Here is a 25160-nt window from a genome sequence, read left to right on the forward strand (position 1 = left end):
ACACTTCCCACAAGCTTAATGTCTTTCTCAAGATTACTGATTTAGTGGTTTTTGATGATGCTCAGCAAGTTTCTAATTGGAAATATATGTCTATTTCCACTAATTCATAAGTTAATTAACAGCTTTAATTAATTAGCCAAATTATTGTGGCAATTAGCCCCCTATATTATGTACCTCTGGCTGTATGTATAACCCATCTGCATAGGTCACATTGGTATAGTTTTCATGGCAAAAATAAAAAGAAAAAAAACACACCTTGTATACACGTTTGCAAGTCCGGTCTCAAAGCGCCGCCATCTTCCTCAGTGGTGTGCGCTCTTGGGCGCGGCCATAATCCGATTATGACGCCTTAGCAAGGCTTCGTAATCGGATTGTGACTCGTCCATGCGCACCCCAGCAAAGCAAGATGGCAGCGCCCTGAAGCCGGACTTGCAAACGTGTATATAAATAAATTTTGACTTAACAATATTCTCGATGTAACACACTTTTTGTTTTTCAGATTCTGGTCATACTTGCACTGAGGGCCATGCATCTTTTTACCTCCATTTACTGATGCTTCAGTCACAGTTTTGCTTTGAAGTTATTCGATCCTCAGATACCATGTATACGCATATCAATACCTTGCATGATAAAGAACAAAAAGGAAACCTTAGCTGAATAAACCCCAAGGCTTCATGGAATACAGCAGTACCTCAATAACCTAAAGTCAAACATCTTGTCATATTTCTTGTGTCACTGAATGATCAAGGCCAGGAATCAGAAACATATCTCATAAAGCTTAAAAAAAAAAAAAGAAGCTCTGCATCTTGAAGTATGATTTATAAACTAAAAGTAGAAAAGACCCAGAGATAGAAAAGTTTAGTAAAAACTGACAACATAAAAGCACAGTCATAAGCAAAATTGTAATGAGAGAAGATATGCAAACGAAAGTTGTGCAAGCACTCACTCAAACAACATACTCTATATTTATTTTTCTAAAATCTAACAGTTGCTTTGGCTATATTGGTGGTGGGCTACAAATATTTGTTTGGAATAAGCAAGCAGACAAATATGTATAAAAGTTAATTAGCAAATTTTAAGCAATTAGTTTGCTAGTTACTATGGCATACTCGTGCCTTGACATCCACCACGATGGTGAAGTTATATTTAAGTGCTGTTTTAAAAAAAAATAATTTCTCTCCAGAAGGACACTTTGTACAAACATAACAGATAGAAACTGCTAATGCCTCTGCAAATTACTGATGTCTGTTCTCTTTTCTTTTCTGCTATGGAACAGCTCATTGTTCTCAGACACATCAATGTCCTGCTGGGATACAGCCAGTCTGAAAAAGGATTCCTTGTTTCACCCGGCAAGCTGAGGTACTGGTCTAGCCTTTTGTCTGCACCGCAGATCAAAGTGCACTACAGAAAAATTGTTTATTTAAATACTTATTTCTGCAACACTGAACTAGAAAACTTGTTCTACAAGCAGGAATAGGTCAACCAATCCATTGTCATCCCTATGCAGTTTCTTCCCATTTAGTATTACTGCCAATGCCAAGGAGGCACTAGTTCAGAAGGCTACAGGCTTGGTTAGTAGTCAATAATGCATAGATCTTAGAGTGTTTGGTTCCGATATGCTAAAATAGCACTTAAACCAAGGACACTTTATTTTGGTATAAGGACAACTCAGAGAAATTGGGCACCCAAGGAATGACCAAGTGTCCTTGAGAAACCCATGGGTTCGCTCTCTGTTTAGAAATCTATTTAGGGAGCCCATGTAAATATATTTGAAATGTTCAGTTATGTAAAAATATAAAAGAAATCGGCTTTACCGTAGGGTAGGTGAAAATTGTCACATCTCACGGACGTCTCGTGACCACTCGACGCGGAAAACAAAGAAGGTGCCACAATATTGCACACCGCAAAAATAATGGTCACAGCAAACATGCCTTTTGGGTCACAGGTTTACGTAGATTGAAGATGTTAAGGCTTCAGGGTGACACTTTATTTTGCTTGCATGTTTCAGAATGTCCCCAGTGTTTAACGCCTTCTTGGTCTCAATGCCAAAGGTGAGTTGCCGCGTTTTGTCAAGTACAGAGTTTCTACTTCTAGTAATCCTGAAAGAGGCACAAACAATTTGTGCCTTTGCAGGAAATCATGCCTCAACTGGCATCTGAATACTCTTACTCTTGAACATCCGTAAAATTGAGGGTAGTTGCCAACAAGAATGAAGGCAATTTTGGGACAAGCATCAGCTCACTGCATGCATGCCTTCCCCAGAAACAATAAAAAAAAAAGGCAGAGCCAGATACAACTATGATGAGTATCGGCCCCCCTAAAAAAAGAAGGTGATACATAATAGTACCATAAAATACCAGGGGAGCACCCATCTATCATTCTCTGAAACCTAGGTTAATCTAGACATGGGCGCTTGTCCAGTCAAATCGGCTGCCTAACGTATAAGTTGCAGAATTCCCAAGTTTGGGAAATGTCAGTTGTGAGTGCTTGAAGGAAGTGGGCACTTCGGCGGTATTTTGCGGTATATTAGAAATATTGCTTTACTGGTCATATTCAAGTTGCGCCATTGGTAGTGATAATGACGGCAACGTTCCTTCACGGCTTTCCTCGTTATCACCGGAATAATTTCCAGCCGAGTGAGATTTGCAGTGATACGATCAGTCTTAGTCATTTTGGAACACCTTTTGGAGCAGCCAGGAGTCTCTTTTAGAGCAGCAAAAGTAACTTTTGAAGCGTAAGTTTACACTTCATTTTCATCCTTATCAATGCAAATACTATGCGCTAAGATTCATGTGTTGGCCTGTCCATCAAAGGACATTGTCTCCTTTGCCTTCCCACTTCTGTGCAACTTTTGTTAGCATCACTTGCATGGCAGTTTTGATTCCCTCGAACACAGAACTAGCTGTTGAGTGTAGAAATACAGGCACAACAATATGCTGAATGAAAGACAGTATGAACTGCTGTAAATAATTATTTTAGGTACGGAGCCAAAGGTAAACCAAATACTATCAACAATTTCAGTTTTGCAAACTCTGCGAATTGAAAAATATTGCAAAAAATAGATCCCATGAAAATATTGCCATACGGTAGTTATAATACATAGCGTACCACTCCAAATCACCGGATATTGTACCCGCAAAATATTCACAAAATTCACAATCTGCCATATTCGCGAAATATTGAGCCCGCAAAATAAAGTTGTTTACAGTGGTGAGCACCTAAATTGATGTTTATTGAAGTCCTAAAGGTTTTAATAAAACTGCAATTATTAATTCATATAAAAACAAATCTTTTATCATTTGATTATTAACACCAATGACAATTTAAATGTAGGACTTCATGAAACAAAACTTGGCATGTGAACAATAAACAAAGCTTTAGGAACAGTTCAATCGAACTCGTTAAGGCTATTCCCAAACTTCCATTCACCCCTCCAGCTAACTGACTGACTTCAATATGTGCCATTGCACAGATTAAACTTATGTAAAGTTTAACCAAACCGGAGTACTGACATAAAAAAATAAGCTGATAGAGAAGTCCATATAAACCTTCCCGCAATAAACAAGTACCCTTGCCTCAAAGTTGGACGAAGGACCATCAGAATATGACACTTTATCATATATACTATACTTGTTATCACCTCAAGAACCATAGTAAAAGGAGTATAGCCTCTCGCGGAGCATTACTAATTTCCCTCTTTTTACCGAGAATCGACATATATGTAGGTGCATTTTAGATTAAATATATGTTAGCCTATCAAGACATACACATTTCAAATGCCAAAAGCATCACTTCTGCCTCCGACAACCAAATGTTGTAAGAACTACTTTGTGCGGTGTATGAACATTGAGCAAGACTTCCTTTTTTTTTTTTTGAAGTGAAAACGGGTATAGCTGCATCTTTACTCTGAATTTTTTACGGCGAAGTACAGTTGTTACATCAGCACTTACCAAGTTCATCTTTTTTAGTACACCGGACGCTTGTGTGTGCAATGCCTTACTCTAGAGGAGTGCTTTCCCCTTAGCACGTGGCTGCACTCCGGCAAAGTCAGACACGAAAAATCGCGATGCCTACTCCGCGATTCTCGCTTCACTGCAGTGCTCGAGTGCATAATGAGAAGCACACTCAACGAAGCTATCTAACCCACCAGAACAGACCAAGTTCTGGAAATTTGGACGAGACTACCGTAACGATTAGGCCGTGTTGCAAGATAGTTTCAGTATTAAGTAAAATTACCTTTTAGCGCAATGTTGCCGCAGATTCATCACATCATAGCGAAATGTAGCAGGATGTAGCAGGCTAAGCACTTTAGTGCAGCTTAGTGCAAATGGTGCAGTAGTCACATTGCTGAAATTGTGTGGCTGCAATAGTTCCTCGCAATAATTGCGAACTGTACCTGGGTCGATGGAGGTTCTTGTTCTCAAGGAATCGCTCAATAATACTATTGCAGTAAAGCAGTTTTTGGAGGACAACAAACTTCACTAACAGCGGTACACACACACAAGGATCAGGGACGTAGACATTGGAATTAATCATGCGAGCTTTAACGACCCGTAGAATTCCCTCGGGGACGACGGGAGTGAATTTGGGCAGACGAGGAGCGCCCAAGGTTTTTCTGCCGAACTCCCAAATTCCTCTCAAAATTTCTTTAAAATAACTACCATCTTTTTTGACACGCAAGTCTCACTTTTTCCCCCATATTCCTGCTAATGCGTGTCATGTAACGGCGCAACTTATGTATATTTTTTTTTATAAAAGTATGAACCTTAAGTGAGCAAGACCTAAGCCGTATCAACATCTACGAGAAAGGCGTCTGAAAACAGTCCAAAGGTCCGCCGCTGCAGCGACTTTGCGCGCCAACTGTTGTGGCACTCCATAAACACGTGCAACTTGTATATGCCGACTTTTTCCAGAAAACGGCCGTTTGTGCGACTTGTACGACAGCGTGACTTGTAGACTAGATTGTCCTTCCCTCTGTCACGGCTCTTCCAAGTTTGCGGCTCGGCTTCATGTTGTCGTCAACGGCACGTCCATCCTTTGCCACGCAGGTGCTGGACTACAACTTCAGAATCGGCAGCGTGCTGCTGAGCACGTGCATGCCCGTGCTCATCTACTGCCCGTCGCCACAGCGCTACTCGCACGAGCACGCTTCGCCACGTTACTCCCTCTGGCTGCTTGATCCGCCAGCGCGCCACTCGTGGCTCATGGCTGTTCTAGTCATTCTTTACAAGGTGGGCGAGCACCGATTTTCCCAAAGACGTAGAACAGCTTGCATTCACATACATGCATTTGAGCGCTATTGACTCTGTTACGACGGTTTGTGACTGCCGCCAGTGAGAAGACACGCCGATACCATCTATCGAGTACTTCTGGAACACTTCCAATCTACGTTACTGTAATGTCCCGAGAGATAGCCCACCTAAGATCAAGAGCAAAGCGAGTAAAAATAAGGAGCGGGCTAGCTTTCAATGTACAATAAAAAAAATACAAAAGAAATGCTATCTTTGGATTGTGTTTTTCTACCAAACTTGTTATTGCGGCGAGAGATAACAAAACGAAGACGACCTTACTCCTCGGTCGGCAACGTTCGCTTGTATCCCGCCATAGCTAACCAGCCGCGTTTACGCCGAGGACATCGTCGATCCAAACACTATGGTTACTAGGGGTGGGCTATCTTTCGGTGTTAAAAAAAAAATAGAAAATCGAGACAAAAGTGGGGGTGGGTTATCTTTCGGGGGGTGGGGCATCTCTCGGGATATTACAGTATATTTTACGTGTCATTCTTTTGCAGTAGGCTTCAAACGATTCTATGTTATAAGCAACCATTTTTCATAGATGGTAAGTAGATTTGGTCTCACAAATACTGCAATACCTTCGGTCTAGTTATACGCAGATAGGAAGTGTTTCCAGGGCCTCATGACGGAGGGCACCATAATGCTAGTGTGTTCTCTTATCGTAGGCGGTCGTGTAAGGTTGCAACACGGTCGATTACGCTCAAACGCAAAAGCAATGAGCCTGCCTTTGGATAAATGTATTTCTACAAAAAGTTTACCATATTTAAAATTTTTACAGTTTTATCCAGAAACCCGGAATCCCACTTACTTGGCAGTGGTTAGCAAACAATAAATTAAATGATAGTAGCGCCTATCCAGTTATGGTCTGTCCCCAAAAATATGCTCCAAACAGGACCCCAGATATTGTGGTTCATCTTAGTTTGGCGCCCCTGACACACTGATTACGACCTTAAGAAACAAACTCTTTGAATTCATACTAGACAAGACTTTCTGGTTGCAGAGATTATGAAAAGCCACGAGAAAAACTGGAAGAAAGCACTTAATGTTAACGCGTTAAAAGAATCAAAGAGTGTGGATTAACATTCTTCCTGACAGCTGGAACGTTTCCACTGTGTTCAATGTACATGTACCGATTCCTTCCACTAAGTGTTTACTACCTTTATGTTAACGGAGATATTACTATCATGTATGCTATATCTAATACATTTTCCTGTAATGGACCATGGGCCAACAGTATCTCAAATGAATCAAATTCCCCTTCCATGTGCTGTCAGTTTGACTACGAAAGCCCGCCATTGTCGAGGCAAGTTCAGATGCTGGTGCGCATCATGCTGAACACTCTGGATGCCCAGAATCACCAGTGCAAGAGCATTCCAGAGCCCTTCCTGAGCCCTGTTCCCTCCCGCTCCCGGGGTGAGTGAAAGGAGCATTTGTTCTCGTTTGCGGAAGGTTATGGGCAAGACAGAGCGCTTAGATGGGAAAAAGAGTGCAAAGAAATACCTTCAGACGCCTTGTTAGAGTCTTTCTCAGCCATCGTTTTTGCCCACCCTCAAATTTCTGCTGCACTTTTCTGCACAGGTTATCCTAAGAAGCAGACATGACAAAGGTGTTCAGTGGACTGGTACAAGTCAGTGAAGGTGTCGACAGTTAGCATAGAAGTTTTCAGATATCCAGCATGCCTTGCCTTCATGCTACTTGCCAAGATACAATCTAATAGGCATGAATGGATTCGATTATAAAGAGTGATAAAGTTCAGCTAAATCAAATGATTGTGTCTAAGAGCAGAGGTGGGCAAGTCCCACAAATAATGATGCAGGAATCAACGACTGGTACCCACCACAAACTGCAACCATCATTTTATGAAAATGCAAACTCACATTATTAGAATCCTAAAGATCGGTCAGAGCCACATACATTAATATCCAGATCAGAGATGCTAATGCGCCAAAGCCTCCCCTGGTATAGATCTAATCAGACAGCATGACCTTGAGCCTTCTTATACTGACTAGTCGTGAAGACCTCACTGTCATTACCTTTTTTTTTCATATACTTTGCTTACCCTTTCAGATCTAAGCACTGCATCTGTTGACTTAGAAAACATCCAGGAACACGACGCTGGCGCCCCGCTTGACCTCACCCTTGGCGGAGACGAAATCCGATTTGCTTTTGGAACGGGCGTCGGATCGGACACAAAGGCTGCCTACCACAAGCCGCTGATAAGAGACATTCACGACCCAGAAATGACCCGCTCCGGCAAAGATTCGGCCGAATGGTCCCAATGGAAAGCTCTCAAGATAGCAGAGTTCAGCTGCTCCGGCGACGAAGACGATGCGGAGCCAGAGCTGGAAGCCATTCCGGAGAGCCCAAAGTCCGAGACATCGGACCTGGCAGAGTTTGGAGGGGAGCTCGAGGTCCTAGCTCCTTCTGTGCCAACCGCAGAGCTAGCAGAGCAAGCCAGGGTCCGTGTGGTCAAGGATGTGCTTCCAGGACAAGAAGCCATCACCGTCATGGACCCATCATGGCAGCTGGCGGAAGAACCGGTTCTTGTTGGAGCGGGAGATATTGACACGCAGATGGCATCACAGCTGTCTTCTTTCTTGTCCTCAACATCCGAAGTCCAGAAGCTGGAGGAAGGACTGCAACACATGGAGAAGTCCGCCATGGAGTCGATGGAGAAAAGCGAACTGGTCTCGCCAGAGGCTGTGAAGTCCGACACGGTTCGGTATGAGGTCGTGGAGGTACAGAGTCTAGTGGTAACAGATCCCAAAGGAAAGACCGCTGCTGACAGAAAAGACTCAGAGGCATCGCAGAGCCCTTCGGAATGGCAGAACTCTTCCAATGTCCTGACAGGTTCACCGAAACACTTGCCGGACCAAAAGTCTGCCGAGGACACAGAGTCTGGAAAGTGTGAGACGCCGCAGCGAAGACCCGAAGTCCGCCTCCCCGACGTGCATCCAAGCGACATTAGGGGCAAGGTTGCCGCTGTGAAGAAGGTGTTTGAAGCGAGAGCCACGTCGGACGCCGCAGCCGCGTTTGCTTCCTCCCGCAGGGACGCCATGTCTTTGGACATCAGACCGACCGCAGGACCAAGAGATCGCGCCCTCCCTGTCTCCAAGTCCACCACCGATCTAGACGACGGCGATGACCGCGTAGCTCCTCTGAGTCCAAGCAAGTCACCCAAGCCCCGCATCCACCGCATGGGCGCCGTGGACCTCGGCTCGCTGAGGGTCAAGCCTGCCCCGCTTGTGGAGACGGCTGCGGTGGAGCAGAGAGCACTCCAAGCGAGCCCAAAGGAGAAAAGCCCCAAGAAGGCAACCAGGGACCCTACGACACTGAAGCAGCTGCAAGAAAAAGAGCCCCAATTCAGCCCGAAAAAGACAACGACGGAGCCCACAGCCCCTCCGAAGCCGCCACAGCAGGCAAGCCCGAAGAAACCCGCGGAGGCAGCCCAGAAACCGGCGCGGGGATATGTCAAGGAACCGGCGACGGCCCAACGATCCCTCGACATGCTGACCGCGAAGCTGCGTGGCGCCCCCAAGGAAACCGTTCACAGGACCAAGTCGGAAAGCAGCCAGGCGACTGCTCCCAAGCCGTTGTCCTCTCCTGCTTGGAGCACCCAGCGGCACAGCCCTGTGGTGCTAGAGCCGCTCATGGTCAGGCCGACACCCGAGCGCCTCCTCCCCATCGGACCGCAGCCCAAGGCCTCCAAGCCTTTCATGTCCAAGCAACTCTCCACCGGTAGCCTTGGTCCCGGAACTGATTTCCGGCACAGGTCCGAACTGCCACTGCGTCAGGCCGACGTCTTCACACTCGATGCCAGCAGGGCCCTCCGGGGCCTGCCCCTGGGGCCTGTGCCACCCAGGCCCATAGAGATCCCGTCCTTGGAGAGACTGCTCCCCGTCGGACCGCTGCCCACCCGGCGAGAGGCTGCCCTCGACATCCGCAGCATCCCGAGCTCCCCGGCGAAGCGGCTCAAGTCTCGCTCCCAGAGCACAGACACAACCCTCGCTGCGAAGCGGAGCGAGCCAGACCTCCTGGCCTCCGCGCGTGTGCAACTGGCCAGCGGCGGCACGCAGAGGGACCAGGTGTTCACATTCCCGGACGTTCCGGCGGCAGCGGCGGAACAGCACCCCTCCGAGAAGCCCCCGCAACGGCAGCCCTCCTCCGACGCCGTGGTGAAGGCAGAGGAGGGCGGCAAGGGCCGTGGCGAGGACGCGGCAGCGCTCAAGGACAGGGTGCGTCCTCAGGAGCACTCGATCAGCGGGGGCCTCATCGACATGCTTGTGAAGGACGTCATCCTGGACAAGGTGCTCAGTGCCGCCGGAAGGGTGGAGACCGCCTTCTTCACCCACGGGGGCAACAGCCTCGAGGTCAAGGATGACGAGGAACCTGCCACGCCGCATCCCGACAAGGGTGAGCTATGTCGCCCTCCTGCCGGCAATTCAGCTACCAGAAGCCCTTCCGGCAGTCGGACACCTTAAATTATGCATCGGTTTCAATTCTACTCTTTCCCGATTCAGTAGATGATACATAGGCAAGTTTCTAGATGACATATCAGATTTGTTTTTAAAAGTAGAGTGTGTCAAAACAAGGTAGTAAAAAAACAAAAACTTCATCCAGGGTGTGTACCACATGCTCAGAGCTTGAAGGTGGTTTCCATACTGACCCGAGACGAGAGAACAAAATCTGGACGCACACACGCAACGTGTCCACAAGCACCGAATCAAAAGCTGCTAGCAAAGGTCCATCGTCATACACTTATGTTAAAAGGACTCGCTTGCACTTGCAAGTTACTTGTTGCAAATGGAGTATGTGCTGTTGGAAACCCCTCTAAAGAAACTTTTAATTACTCTTTGAAACTTTGGTTATAAGCTAAGCGACTTATTTAACAAATGTGTGAAGCTTAAGTGACTTATTTAGCAACAGGAGTGCCCTTTTTAGAGAGCAGCCCACGGTAGTGCCATAACTGCTCACGACTGTTGCTGTACCCCTGGCCGCAGGGGCGAGTGACGAAGCACGATCGCGGCTTCACTACCGCCCCCGGAAACAGCGCAAGTCTGGCCTGACCACCGTGGAGATCCAACGCACCCTCGAGTCTCGTGGAGGCACCGGCAGGTCAGTGCATTGTCAGGTTGTGGCATGCCCTGTCAGGATTTTTTGCATCTTGTGTCAATATGCAAGTGGTAAACATGTCACACTAATAGAACTATCATAAATATGTGTTTAGACATGGTTGTCGGGGAAGTAACTTTAAGCTGAATCAGACTTCTCAGGGCTTGAGGTGACACAAGCGAAAATTTTTAGCTCGGACCCGACTGGTCCTAGATTAACAAGGTTTTGATTAAAGAATACCGTAACATTCTGACAGATGCCCCGTCGACGAAAAATAACCCATCCTTATTTTTTGCAGGATTTGCTATTTTTCAAAAGCACCGAAAGATAGCCCACTTCAAGTAATTGCAGGTCCCTGGCCAATGGTGAATTTGGCAGAAATGGTGTTACTTAGCCACGACGGGACATAAGCGAGCATTGCTGATTGGGAAGGACATCATTGAAAGAAACATAAAAAAAACGACAGCAGAACACAGAATCTCACATGCAGATGAGTTTATTCACAGGAGGATGCCAATAAATACCCATCCACACGAAAACGGGAAGAAAGGAAGAAGGAAAGAGACAGCCCCCACGAAACTAGGCAGACAGACCTACACCATCCCCACACTGACAGAGCCGCCGCCCGGAAACACCACCGGTTCCCAAGGATCTGAACGATAAGCCCCGTCAAGGTCGCACGAGCCTTCCACCCACATGAAACCCCCCCCACACACTCACTCTTGCCACAAACCCCTAAGGTATTGAAACAACACCAAGGCCAACCCTTTTTTCCCATTTCCTCAAACGCCCAAGGTATTAAACCACCACCAACAAGGCGACATAAAATCATTGAAGCAAGAAAAAGCCCCTCGTGCGTTCTCCCAGCACCAAAGACAGTTGACTCACAAGTTACCATGGTCACCCATTTGTGTGTCTTTCTTTAAACAAATTTGAGGTCTCTTTCCGCAAGGGGGAACATGAACTACATTCACCTATGTGTTTAGCCATTTCTGAATTTAGGCACTTATTTCTCACATTCCTCTTATGTCTCTGTCTTTGGTCCTTTGCCCCTCCCTGCAATTGCAAGTTTCGCAGGCCACAAAAACTAAAACTAGCATTTTTTCAACTTATTTTGATTGCACGCCGAAAGTGAGCCTACTTCTTATTTTCACCTGATTTGCTTTCGATTTTCGGTGGGCTATCTCTCGGGATATTGTGGTAGCTACCATACTTACCCAATTATAAAGCGCACATTTTTTTTTACAAAATATACAATCAGATACAAAACCGAAATCAGCGGTATGTTAGGATTATTATTCCAGAGCAGTGGTTCTCAAATGGTGGTCCGCAGAACTTTTGGGATCCATGGAGGCCTTTTGGAGGCTTTCTGGAATTCCCCAAAGTCCTCAACCATCAATAAAAAAAAACTAATGTTGGTTGTTTTTCAAGGCTAAATAGACAAAACCATCTATCTGTGCCAAATGGGTAAAACTGATTATTCTCAGTTTCAGGGGGTTCATAGTTGCTTTATAATTTACTTTTGTCATTGTGATCGTCCAATAACCCCCCTCCCTCCCGCTGGATGGGATCTTCCATCACTTCGACCGATTCAGAAGGTGTCCCGAAACTTTAGTGGTTGAGAACCACCGTTCTAAAGTATAAAAACCGGGTATGCATTAGAATCGGGCAACTATGGTACTATGTCTTTTAAACGCATCAGTCTTAGAGGTGCTGCCATTATCACTGCATGTAGAAGAGAATCAGTTTGTTCTTTGTTTATTGCCGTTAACAGTGCCTGATGTAGTCGGCAACTGGGCTCACCAAATTCATTCAGGAAAAAAGAATGCAGAAAAACAGGTCATTCCCTGTCATTTTCTTAAACTTCGTTAAAATGTTAAAGGGCAACTCAGGTCAATATTTCTTAATTTAGGATTATGACTGTTTTCAGCTAAGGCAGTGCCCTGAATTAAAAGGCATCATCTTTTTTTTTTTCTCGATATTGTGTGTAATTTTATTAATATCACGGGTCAAAGTTTGGTTTCAGGCAACCCGCTTGCCGCTCGCTAAAGAGCAGCTGTTTGCATCTTTAAAATCGGGTTTGGTGGAGTATGCGGCTTCACTTTGATGTAATATTTTGGCTGGGATCATCATAATTCATGTCGCTAGAGAGATAACGGTAATTTATTTTGGTTTCGTCTACGGTCAGAGTTGCCCTTGAATAAAGTCACTGACAGGATTAGAAGAAATGCAGAAACGTCTCTTTAGTTGTTCGCCTCCAGCGCCAGCTTCTGCCTTCGAGAACACTTTGGCGCCTCGTGCATTTTGAAAGTGCACGTGCGGTCAAAGCACGATGGAGGGCAACGAACAAGCGCTGGAGGGCAGGCATCCAAGGGGGATGCCCCGCTGTTTTCATTCTTTCAGTGACTGACTGTAACAATTCGAATGAGCACAATGGTAACAACTGTTGGAACTTGAACCAAAAGAGGCGTATTGTCCCAGCCATCCCCTAGCTCACTTTCAATCTGTTCATGAACGTAAGCATCTTCAGTGTTTCTTTTTATAAAAAAAAATTAAAAAATTAAAATGTAAAGCAGTTATTGGTTCAGTGGCTTTCCAAAGTCCCAAACACTACCATGCATCCACGCAGGCGCGCTCGCAAGACCGATCCAGGACCCGGGCCCACTCCGTCGAAGCGGTCCGGCCGTCCTTTGAGCTCGCGATCGGGCGAAGACGCCGTGCCGGACCGCTGCCCCGAGTGCGCGGTGGCCCTCGAGCAATACAGCGACGAAGAGCTGGGGCTATGCGTGGTTCTGCTTGCAACCTTCGTGCACCGCCAGCCCTCCCTGGCCGCGCCACTGCTCCCCGAGATACTCCGCGTTGTTGCCAGGTCAGTCGTTCGGCCGCCCACAGAAATATACAGTTTGTTTTTCACAGTCTGCATGTCTTTTTGGGCTTGTATCACAAATTACTAGGGCTGGACAATTGATCGATTAACCTACAGGATTTATCAATTAACACTTTAAGCACAATCAATTATTGAAATGGTTGGTCGGTTGAGTTTTAAGTTAGAAATTTTTGGGAAAAGTAAAAATGCTTGCTTTACTATCTTAGTTTAAAACAGCGCAACAACTAAGGAGAAAGTGAGGGCAAGACAGACGACAGCACTTTGTCCTTGTTGCATTGTTTCAAACCAAGATGCTCATGAACCAACAAGCCCTAACAAATTTTAGCTTGCTTTACTACTTGGTGCATGATGTATTTTAGAAGGCGACACTGGTTTATTCCACGGTAAAATGCTAGCATTTCCTACAATTGTAATCCAGAGTATCATCAAGCTTAGAAAATATTCTAAAAATAGTTTGGTTTTAGAACTTGCTTGTGTGTATGTATGTGCGTGAGAGCATTTTTTTATGGGTGCATTCTGCCATGGACGGCAAGTAAGAAATAGAAGAAAAGTATCTAGTTTGGACACTTTTTTTTAGACCTTTTGCTCTGCTGTTGATGAACCGATAAATAATTAATTAAAAGGTGGCGATTAATTGGGTTAAAATTTTTAATTGATGCCCAGCCCTACAAATAACTATTAGTATTGTATTTTCCGAACCAGAGCCTGCACCTTGTGCATGGTCTGCACCACTGATCTCTATGACAATTGCTGGATCGCGTTTGCCCGCACCGCGAATGCGGTCACTGGCGGCCATCTTTAGGTAGAGTTATATCACCTCTAGCCAATGTAAGCTGCTGCAGCCGCTATCATCCATCCATGGCAGATAGCATTTTGGCAGGTGGGTTGGCAGGCTGCGGTCAAAATAGCGTGGGTGATATTGCGTGCTTGATTAAAATTATTTGACGAAACATGTTTTTGAAACCCGGCGTGAACAGTAGTCCGGTTTTTGAGGACCTGGTAAAAGTTTCACAAAATCGCAGCACCGGGAGAAAAGCAGCACAGCACGTATCGACAGTCGCATCGAAAGAAGCATCGAAAGCAGACGACGGTACGGAGTCTGCTTTTGATGCGAGCTGCGCTGCTTTCCCCCGGTGCTGCGCTTTCGTAGAACGTTTGCCGGGTCCTCAAAGATGAGGCTACCGTTCACGCCGGGTTTCAAGAATCTGCTTCGTCGAACAACTTTAGTCAAGCACGAAATGTCACCCACGGTACAGTGTACTAGATCTACGGCTATTTTTATGGCAGCCTGCCGCCATTGCGCTGTCCGCCATATTACTCTGATGGCTAGAGATGATATAACTCTACCTAAAGATGGCCGCCAGTGACCGCATTCCGGTCCATAGGAGGAGCTGGTCAAACGCGATCCAGCAAATAGACATAGAGATCAGTGGTCTGCACATAAAAGAATGAAAGACGTTTACAACTTTCTGTAATGCCGAATTAGAGTGCAGCTCTTGAGGAGGAGGAGGGAAGGGCTGAGGGGAGAAGGTGGAAAGTCCTCCACTACTAACATAGGTGTGGATCGACGTGTGCTTAACGCAAGTCGCAGAAAATGCACATCTTTGGTGAGAGCATCGCGTGTAAATTTGTCGGGAATTTAGCGGGGCAATTTTTTTCCCAAACTTTAGCGGGGAATTTTTTCCACTAGATTTAGCGGGGAAATTTTTCCCGCTAAATTTAGTGGGGAAATTTTTTGCGCTAGATTTAGCGGGGAAATTTTTTACGCTAAATTTAGTGGGAAAGTTTTTCCACTAGATTTAGCGGGGAAATTTTCTCCGTTACACAAGACGTCATTGGTGACGTCACCAGTGATGATGGCGATAACATCATCACGATGACGTCACTGGTGGTTCTTATGATGTCACGTGTGACATCACGTGACGTCATCGTTACTGATGACGTCATCAGTGATGTCATCAGAGTTTAATTTTTCGCAAAAATTAAACTCTGAATTGAACTGAAAAACTGAATTTCGCAAAATATAAACTTTGAAAGTACAAAATTTTCATTTATAACCATCAATCATTCCTCTGTTGCAGGGTTGCTTCTCAAGTATTTTACCCATGGCAACACGAAAGGTATGCAAACTTCATGCTTCCAGGAGTGCAATGCCACCTGCATGACTTCTTCGCTTGTTTGGTTGCAGTCTGCTATAAAAAACAAAATGAAAGAAAAGGAAGCTTCATGTGTGTGGCTTTAGAGGTGGAATATCTTTTATTTGTACTCTGGCCTGCGGTCTAGCATGCCCATACATACAGTAGTGAAGCAGCTTTTTTTCTTCCATTGTAATATTTTTTTTGGCTAAAGTTGTATATTTCAAAGGAAGCTTTTGTTGTTGATTCAGACATGTGGATTGCATAAACTTTGGTTTTGCAGTATGGTTCTGCCTTTAGAGTTTGTAGAAGCACAAAAGGTTTCAATCGCTTTTTACGCTTCAAATACAACAAAATTTTGCTACAGCGAGCAACGTCTCGGCAGTCTAGAAAGTTGACGGCAATGCTCCACATTTACTCTTTTGCACATTTTGAGCAGTGTGCCACAACTGTGCATTTTCTTGACATTTACTTTCTATTTTTTTCTTTGCTTTCTTTTTTATTTTGGGGCCTCGCTGGTGTTTTTTATAATTTTCGGTTGATCAATGATCTTGAAATTGATGACAATCTCTCAACATCTACCCTTTCCCTCAAATCTTGGCCAGCGTGTCGCTATTGAACCCGTACGAGTAAGACAGAGATCACTTTAAATTTTTTGCCCCTCCACCATTTTGAGCACTAAACGATTTGTACCCATTTCACCAAGAGAATGTTATGAAACTATGCAGGAAACTGCAGAAGAACCTCTCTGGTCAAATAAAGACCAAAACGCGCTTCGTTCCTCCACATTCTTGCACGTGCGGGTTCAATTCTACGTCCTCCAGCAACATTTTTGTTTCCTTTCTATTTTTGCCTTGCTTTTTTTAGACCTTGCTGGTGCTTTTTGACTTTTTGCTTTTTTAAAGAAGCTTCTCTCCTGAAGGAGAAGGGAAAAGATAAGCGCTTTTCGCACTGCCTGGACGTTCCTTTTGCACCCTGGGGGCACTCCGACACCCTTTTTGCATGGGCTGTCTCACAGCAATGTACACCTGCCAGGGGGGTGCAACAGTGTGGCGCGGCAGTTCATTAGATGCACCCTACACCAGCTCTCCACCAATGGCATCTTCCAGCAGATTTTTCAAGGAAACTTTGGTGAGTCCAGCTGGGCTTTGCAGCACTCCTTGTTGCCTAATTATTTCCCAATTTTTTAATATTTTTTAATTTCTCTATTAAAATTATATTTTAGTCTGGCCCATACAGCTAGTCAAACTATTGTGGAAGTCAAGAGTAATTGAGTTGGTAAATTTTTGTTGTGCTGGTGACCTGACACTAATACATTAAAGCTAAATTTTGCACATGCAATCTTAAAAAAAGATTGTCCTCATAGGGAGCTTTTACTGTCAACTGGCCCTTGCAGTTAAGGGACAAATTATCAAATGGATTTCAATCTCAATCTATACCAACCATGGCTTTCACCTTATCCCAATACCTGCCCATCTTTTGTAAAATGTGACAGCTTTTGCACTGCTTTAACAATAACAATGTGTCTTTTAATGACTAGAAAATTTTCAACTGAAAGCAATTCTATCTATAAATTTATTTTACCGGAACATTGACAGTATTGCTCACAAATTGGGAATTTTGAGGTACAGTATTTTGTGCAACCTGCCATGTACTCGCTTATGCTATTCTGAAGTTGGGTGTTCCACTGCAGATTCCAGGAATTTCATTGATGTGAAGTGTTTCTCCAGTTCATATATGAAATTCCAAGGGTTTGAAAAGTTCATACATTACAACGTCTCAGCCTTGTTGCTTTAAAGTTCAAGTTTAGAATGACAGCACAATTAACCATGGTGTTTGTTGCATAGTGGTATCGCATAGTCAGTGCCAAAAAAGGCTAGCACAAGTGACTGCCGACTGGAGCGACAGCATCGCCCACATGTGGCACTAGTCCTGCGAACACATTGAGTGTGAGGCTGGTCAAGCCATTCACAAGTTTTATCGCTGGGGGTGATTCGGCAGTTTGTTACCATGTGCAATCACCAAGGACTTACCCCAGCAAATCTTCAACTTTCAGTCCGTTAAAAAAACTCAAATCTAATAAAAAATAGAAAGAACACAACAAGAGTTTATGTGCAATGGTTTCTTGTACTCCAAAGTATCTGAGTGGCAAGTGCCCAAGTGCTCAATTGGCAAAATGTCCAAGTGGCAAAGTGCCCAGATGGCAAGTGCTAAAATGGCAAGTGCCAGAAGGAGCAGAGAAACGATTTGAACTTTAAAAGAATTTGCAGCTCGCATTTTTAATATTGTCTAGCTGTGACAAACAAGTGAGAAAAACCCGAGCCACCTTCCACCAAAAACCACCTATCCCGCTACAAAATCACAAAGAAAAATATGAATTATTTGGCTATCTGTAGCTGCACGTGGCGGTTACAGGAACTACTATGACGCGTCACTGGGAGTACATGGAAATCAACAAAACCAGTCCCCTTCCGCAGCTACACTCGCCGTCAGCACCGTGGCGAAACGTCTTTCGTCTCAATCGCTCACCGCGACCTTTGACGATGCTAATCCTTGAAAAGTCGACGATTGTGGAGGGAGCGGTTGGGGTCTCTGAAGAGAAAACCCAATGGGAAACCAGATGGCCCCGTAACATCACTCGAAAGACAGCGTTAGAGTTGAGGGGTACTTTGACCTTCGACTTGTTTAAGTTTTTAAAATAAAAACTAGCATGCAAAAAAGAAACTGTTTTCTGTGTTATAGGTGACACAGATTAATTCCCACAGTTAATTTGACAAAGTCCGAAAATCGTTGCACTGCCCCTTTAAGTTGCAAGTATCGAAGTGCACATTGGGAAAGGCTACTGTCTGCCAAACCTCCTAGAGTAAAAAAAAGTAAGGCCGGCCCGGATCTGTTGCTCCCATGTTTTCGCAGGACTGCAGTGTCACGTGTCACTTTTTTGCCGGTCCAGTAATCACTCCCTTGTGCAATTCCTGAGGTGGGAATAACACAGTCTTTTCTGATGTCAACCATACATAGCCTACGTTCGTTTTGCAGATGCCGACTTCTTTAAAGTGATGGCCGCAGCTCTGGCAGACTTCAACGAACTCAACCAAATCCAGCCACTGATGATCCTTTTTGAAGTGAGCAATAACTGTATGTCAGCAACCATTACTCATTGACAATAACCTGTACATGAGCCATGTGCATGGTGAATGTGCCACTAAATATGTCACTTATCCAGTTTCTTTCTAGCATGTAAAAATGTTGTTAGCAGTTCCAATTTTAAGTCATAATTTCAAAACTAAAACATTTTTAAAGCGAAATGTATGTATGGGGCTTCACATAATGGAGTCAACAACCATCCTTAGAATGGCATTTCATTTTTATACCTCTCTCAGGAGCCATTTTCTACGGGGGCATTTGTAAAAACTGAATAATGCATAATGTTCTCCTTTGAGACCCCTAAGCTGACAAAGTGGTTGACCAGTCGTACATCACTGTATCACCGTATGATCACGGTCCCACCCATATCCACGTGCCAGGAATGGGGTCATGTGGCAAAAGGCAGGCCGTTGACTGGTCCGACGAGTATGTAGCTCCCACTATCCTGTCAGCTTAGGGGTGAACGAAGCATAGGAAAACGTTCCCTCTGATACGATCCCCTCTAAACTGGCTCTCCCCAGAACCCGCACTTAAATTGATCCAACCCTGCCGTCCGACTCTATACGGCAACTCAACTTTCCGACGACACGCCACTGCAATGGCGCTGGCGTCGGCACTGCGCGCGTGCATGTGCTTCACCTCACGTGAATCTGGTTTCTGCGCACGCGCAGTGCTCGCACCTGAAGCGAACAAATGCAAGCTCGTTTGCAAACGGCGTGTTGGCGTGCGCCCCAGGAGCTGAACGAGCGCAAGCACGTGCCCGGAGAGCAGCTGCTGCAGGTGCTGGGCAATGTGGCCGCCTACCTGGAGTGCCTGGCCCCCGAGGGCAACGCCCTGCTCTGGACCGCTTTCTTGCCACAGCTCGACGCTCTGCTTAGAAAGCTGCTGCTGGCCCTGCCGCCCCTCGCCGCCGGGGCCTCGGGCCCGGCCCCCGCGGCCGCAGCCCCGGCCTCCTCCCTCGAGCCCCTGCTCCGGCTCCTGCTGTGCGTGCTGCGCGTGCCCACCGTCAACACCTGCAAGGTACACAGTGGCGGTCGGAGGCCGAGCACGTTCGCAGTTTGCCGCGGGTTTAGGACAACAGGGCAAGCCCCCCCCCCCCCCCCCCCCCCCCCCCCCCCCCCCACAAGGCTCTCCGCTCACCGTGATTGGTCTGCCCCTCTCCAGCATTCGCTCTGCTTAAGTGGAAAGAGTGGAGGGGCTTTGTGGGAGGTCCTGCTTTCCTTAACTTGCAACGGACTATAAAGCAGCAACATTGCATCACCTCTGATCTCTAGTCTGATATGGGGCAGACAGCATGCCCACCGTCAACACCTGCAAGGTACCTGGGGGGGTTGAATGAGATCAATCAACACCACCTAGAAGACAAGGTCTGCGCCTCTCCCCAGAATTTATCGGATCCACAAATTGCCACCTACCTTGCATCAGCATCGTCGACAGTGTGTCTTGCAGGGTCTCACAACGAGGGCGACATTAGCACTTGGCAACGCCAAGACGGATGCATCTGCCGCAACATCTCTCTTCAAGCTTGAGCATGTTTGTCGCTGACGTCATGCACAGGCCTTGTCTTCGAGGTGGTATTGGTTTAACCGACGCCACCTATAGTCAGTTGCTAGTTACGAACAGCAGGACAAGCCCCTGGCAGGCAGGGTCACGGCTTCTCAAACTAGAATCCTGGGAACAAAAGGGTTCCCCCGAGCTCCCCAATTTTTTCAACCGTTAGTGTCCCCAAGTTGAGCATTTTTGTGGTTTGAGCACTATTTTAGCAGATCTGAGCCACCTATTAATGCGTAGCTATAAGCTGCATTTGTATCATCGCTTACAATGTCTGTGGGCATCTGCGCTGCTCGACTGCGTTAATGCCGAGAATGACGGGGGATCCTCGGTTGCCATTCGAGGCAGTGAGGTCCCTTGTAATCGAAAAGTTTGATACAGCCTGATTTAACTAGTGGCAGGGCTCATCTACGACTTGACTAAAATTGCTCGCTGTCAGACCAGTGTTCCGATTGTTGTGGTATTGTCCCTTGCACAGTCAATCCTGGACCCTTTTTCCAAAATCCTGAGCTACGCCATCCAGCACTCCCTCATTCAATACCAACAATTACTGGAGCTGTGTCATCTCTGCAACCGAAACATGTCCAGGGTAAGCGAGCCTGCAAGCTCAATGCCTTCATAACAATGGCTGCCTTTAGCCTTGCCTTATGGTGCTAAGTTTGTCGTTGTTCTTTGCTTTCCCCAGGAAAGAGACAAGCAAGTGTTCACGAGGACAGTCGTATTTGAGCTGGTGCAAGCACTCAAGTTTAAGTCGGTGATTCCGGATGAGAACCTGCTTGTACTTGTGCAGGTGATTTCTTACTATTTCCTTGGGTGTATGAACGAAAATGTGCTTTTTTTTGTATGAACGAAAATGTGCTTTTTGTCAAACGTTTTAACCACAGCACCTTAACTTAAAAAACAATTTTACATCTATGCGATCATCATGTATAAGAATAATGCCGAAACTGCATTGTCTTATGAAGTGCCATGCTGTCCTTTTTATAGATCTGGAAGAGAACAAAAAGAGGCCATGCAGTAAAAACGATGTGCTAACATCAGTCTCCCAACTCTTTTTATGCAGTTTGTGCTCCAAGATGCTGGAGGCATTCTGTGTCCCAACGTTATTGTTGAGGATCTACTCCTCCCGCAGGACCTCCAAAACACTGTAAGTGATGCTCATGCATTATTCACGGTTGATTTCACCAATAATAAAACAAATATGGAATGTTAGGCATGAACTTACAAGGTGTGATCGAAAAGTTCCGAGACTGATTTTGTGGCATAGAAAGAGAGGGCAACACAGTGATGTGCGCACAGCAGTTGAAGAAAGAGTGCTTTGTATCTCGTTATACCAAAGGGCGTTGCTCTGTGAACATTTGGAGCTGCGTTACACAAGTTTGTTTGACCACATGCACGAGCCAATGCCGATCTCTCCATAAACTGGAAACCAAAGCGAGAGCGAACATCAATTTTACGTCTACCTTGGCAAATCTAAACCAGAGACCTCTGAAATGACTTAGAAGGCTTACATATGTTAAAAAGCAGTGAGGTGTGTGAGGTGTTTTGAGTGGCACTCGCACCTCAAGAATGGCAGAACGTCACCGACGTCAAGGAGAGGTGGGATGAGGTCGCCCTATCGCTTTTTGTCTTGCAGCGATGTTCTGCCTTTCCTGAAGTGCGAGTGCCACTTAAAACACTTCGCAAAATGCACTGCTTTTTGACACAAGCCTGCTGAATCATTTTGAAAGTCTCTGTTTTATATTTGCAGAGTTTGACGCAGAATTGATATTCGCTCTCGCTCTGGTTTGTAGTCTATAGTAAAATCGCCATTGTGCCCGCCCACATGGTCACAACAACTCGTGTAGCGCAGCCCCAAATGTTCACAAAGCGACTCCTTTTGGTGTGACGAGACAAGGTCCCTTCCTTTGACAGCTGCGTGCACATCACTGTGCTGCCCTCTCTTTTTACGCTACAAAATCAGTCCCCGAACTTTTTTATCCCACCTCGTACAATGACATGCATGAAATTACAATAATGTGCATGCATTAAAAAATCCCCCAAACTAGACCAAGGAGCCACACCCATCATCTACAACAGTTACTGTTCATGTCCCAAGTTCTTTTTGCTAATGAGGTGCCGTAAATGACTTTATTTTCATGGGCTCAATATTTCGCAAAATTTGCAGTGTGGGTTTTGGCAATATTTCGTGGGCACAAAGTTTAACAATTATGTTATCTATTCGTTACCATAGGATAATATATCCTCATGAACTATTTTTTACGACAATCTTCAAGTCTCAAAGATTAGGTCCTTGCGAACATTGAGTCGTATCTTGTGTTTGGAATTACCATATGTCAACCTGCAGTGTATGCTTTGGAGCACAACATAATACATATGTAGATTACTGTCACCTTGAATTAAACCACATTTGCTGTCTTTCCTTCAACCTCTCATTCGCAGTATAACACAGGAGCCAGTGAGTGCATGCGACAAAATCTCAACGAAGTGCTGGAATTCGTGGCCGACGTCCATGCGCTCATAAGAATCAAGGTATGGTTCCAACACGCTTTGTACTTTTTCCTCTGTTTCAGTTGGGCGAGACCAGAGCATAGATTTGCACATTAAGGAACACTGTTTGTTGATCTCCTTGATTGATAGAGTGACCGGAAGTCCCATTTTGGTCGAGACAATTCCATTTTAGAGGTTCATTTCTGCCGGCCCGCTATTTTCTCTCAATGAAGACTCGTGTCCCGTTTTCATGAGAACGTAAGTAGTTTTGAAAGGAATAATACTAAGAAAGTAGAAGAAAACTGAGAGAATGTCTACTTGTTAGTCATTAAATTTATAAAACTAAACTTACTATGGAAATGCTACCTCCCACATAAAGTACAATTTTGAGCTCTTTCTGTGGTCACTTCTATCAATATGTTTTGTTTGCACAAATGTGTGAACAGGAAACTTTCTACATGCTACTAAATTTTTTGTTCCACGATTGGAAACATTTCTTCTCAATTATCCAAAAATGGGAAAGAAAGACACTTGTGTTCTCTACGAAGAACCCCGGAAAAATGTGCATTTTTATGTTGAACTGAATTCAGGAATGTGATTGGTCGGAGTCATTTTAAAGCAGCCGAAAGTCCATTTTTGAGCAGGAAAAAGGACTCCTTTGGAGCATAAGCACACACTTCATTTTCATTAATACCACTGCAAATATTATGTTAAGATTCATACATTGACCTGTCAAACTGAAAGACAATGTCTACTTTGACTTCCCACTTTTGTTGTTAGCATCAGTTGCACGACTGGTTTGATTCCCTCAATCACAAAACAAGCTGCTTAGTTGTGCGTAGAAGCACCAAACACGGCAACAGGATATTTACTGATGAAGGACAGTATGAACTGCAGTGCATAGTTATTTTCGATACAGAATCAAAGAAGCAAATAGTATATTCGACTGAAATAATGTTAAAATAGAATAATTTAGAGGACCCAAATTGATGTTCTGTTAAATTTCTGAATGTTATAATAAAGCTGCAATTATTAAATTAGATTTAAAAAAAATCTTTGTATAAAATTATGAACATCAAAACATTATATATGTAGAACTTATGATAACAAAAATTGGCATCTGAATGATAAATATGCCTTTTTAATACAGTAAAACCTCGTTATAGCAAAGTTGAAGGAGTAGTCGTAATTATTTCGTTATAACCATTAGTTTGTTATAGCCAATGTTCATTTCTTTTCACTATTAGAAGCAAAGGGAATTATGATTGCTTTGTTATATCCATTAGTTTGTTATATACAATTTTGTTATAACGAGGTTTTACTGTAATCAATTCCTCCAAACTCATTAAGGTTGTTTCCAAGCTTTCATCTCCTGTTCCAGCTAATTTAGTTTTAATGTACTTTATTGACTGTGCCATCGAACAGATATGGAGTTATCATCATCATCATTTATCTTCCTTGAGGGCCCGTGGGGCAATATACAAGGTGGAGGCAATAAAACAAAAAGTTGTTTTATTGCCACTCCCCTGACAAGAAAGTTGACATAAGAAGTAAACCTATAGAGCAGTTCTGCAAGTATTTTTGCAATTGCCGTCGCTAAATCTCAAATTCAAAAAGATATTGTTAGAATATTGCAGTCCATTATATATAAAATAGCTACAGCCTTAAGCGCGAAACACATGTACGACGAAACCGTCCGATCCGACGTCCAACCGCGCAATACGACGGTCGGAGGCGAGGGTTTTCAACGCTCTCCGATGCTACGAACACCCTCTCCCCCCAAGGTCATTCCGGCAGTCCGCACGTCGGATCGGAAGGTTTTGTCGTACATGTGTTTCCCGCTTTACTCAGAAATTATGCGTCACGTCCTGCTGTGGAAGGGTGCTTCCCCTTAGCATCCGGCTGCGCTGCAACGAAACGAGATACATGAGATCGCTATGTTCATTTGGAGGTTGTCGCTTGACTTCAGTACACCAATGCGAGGTCAGAAGCACCTTCAAGGAAGCTCGCTAACCTGCGAGAACATGCCACGCACACGAAAAATATTGCGAAACTTCCGAGTACTGTCAGCGTTTACATAGATAAAATCAAATGTTACAATATTTGATGCTATAATCAAAAATTCTCAAAAAAATTCACACAAACCCGCTGTAATAATCTGCACATATAGCAGGCCTGAGCTATTATATTTTAAGTATTTTAAGTGATATTGACTATTTGGCGAGTGTTGGCTCAAATTCCTCAAACTTTTGCAAAATGTAGCAGGATGTAGCAAGATAAACACATTGGTGCAGTTTGGTGCAGCAATCATATCTCTGTGGATCGTTCTACCAGAGTTTCTCCCTCTGCATTGCCCACCTTACTTCCTGGATGAATAGATCGACCTAATTGCAGTCTAATTAACTAATCCCACAATCAAAGGAGTCACTGTCGTAAATGAAAGTGGTCTACAAACGGCGAGTCAGTCTGTCGCAGGACCACTTACAGGACGAGAAAGACAGGGCATCCCTTTCTGGTGCCCGACCTCCAGTAGGTGCTCGTCGCCTT

The 25160-nt window shown here is 44.8% G+C and overlaps 1 protein-coding gene and 1 long non-coding RNA gene across 2 annotated transcripts in view; one reads left to right on the top strand and one right to left on the bottom strand.

Moving 5' to 3' along the window:
• The window catches only part of LOC121834460, a 60627-nt gene extending 41187 nt beyond the window's left edge, over positions 1 to 19440 (bottom strand). Inside the window, exons 1-2 of the long non-coding RNA XR_006077230.1 lie at positions 19377 to 19440; positions 1457 to 1461 (exon numbers count right to left, since the gene is read on the bottom strand). This is a non-coding gene — a long non-coding RNA (uncharacterized LOC121834460). The remainder of the gene's footprint in view (positions 1 to 1456; positions 1462 to 19376) is intronic.
• Positions 1 to 25160, top strand: part of LOC120844611 (protein unc-79 homolog) — a 92252-nt gene that overhangs the window by 53196 nt on the left and 13896 nt on the right. The window contains exons 33-47 of the mRNA XM_040216470.3: positions 1277 to 1359; positions 2009 to 2051; positions 5049 to 5231; positions 6569 to 6707; positions 7362 to 9707; positions 10295 to 10409; positions 13036 to 13275; positions 15375 to 15413; positions 16447 to 16559; positions 18465 to 18550; positions 19308 to 19592; positions 20602 to 20712; positions 20809 to 20913; positions 21187 to 21270; positions 22566 to 22655. Of these exons, the coding sequence (XP_040072404.2) occupies positions 1277 to 1359; positions 2009 to 2051; positions 5049 to 5231; positions 6569 to 6707; positions 7362 to 9707; positions 10295 to 10409; positions 13036 to 13275; positions 15375 to 15413; positions 16447 to 16559; positions 18465 to 18550; positions 19308 to 19592; positions 20602 to 20712; positions 20809 to 20913; positions 21187 to 21270; positions 22566 to 22655 (4062 nt within the window). The remainder of the gene's footprint in view (positions 1 to 1276; positions 1360 to 2008; positions 2052 to 5048; positions 5232 to 6568; positions 6708 to 7361; positions 9708 to 10294; positions 10410 to 13035; positions 13276 to 15374; positions 15414 to 16446; positions 16560 to 18464; positions 18551 to 19307; positions 19593 to 20601; positions 20713 to 20808; positions 20914 to 21186; positions 21271 to 22565; positions 22656 to 25160) is intronic.

This window comes from Ixodes scapularis, unplaced genomic scaffold (genome assembly GCF_016920785.2).
Source record: "Ixodes scapularis isolate PalLabHiFi unplaced genomic scaffold, ASM1692078v2 PGA_scaffold10__122_contigs__length_95168666, whole genome shotgun sequence".
In the NCBI taxonomy this organism is placed as follows: Eukaryota; Metazoa; Arthropoda; class Arachnida; order Ixodida; family Ixodidae; genus Ixodes; species Ixodes scapularis.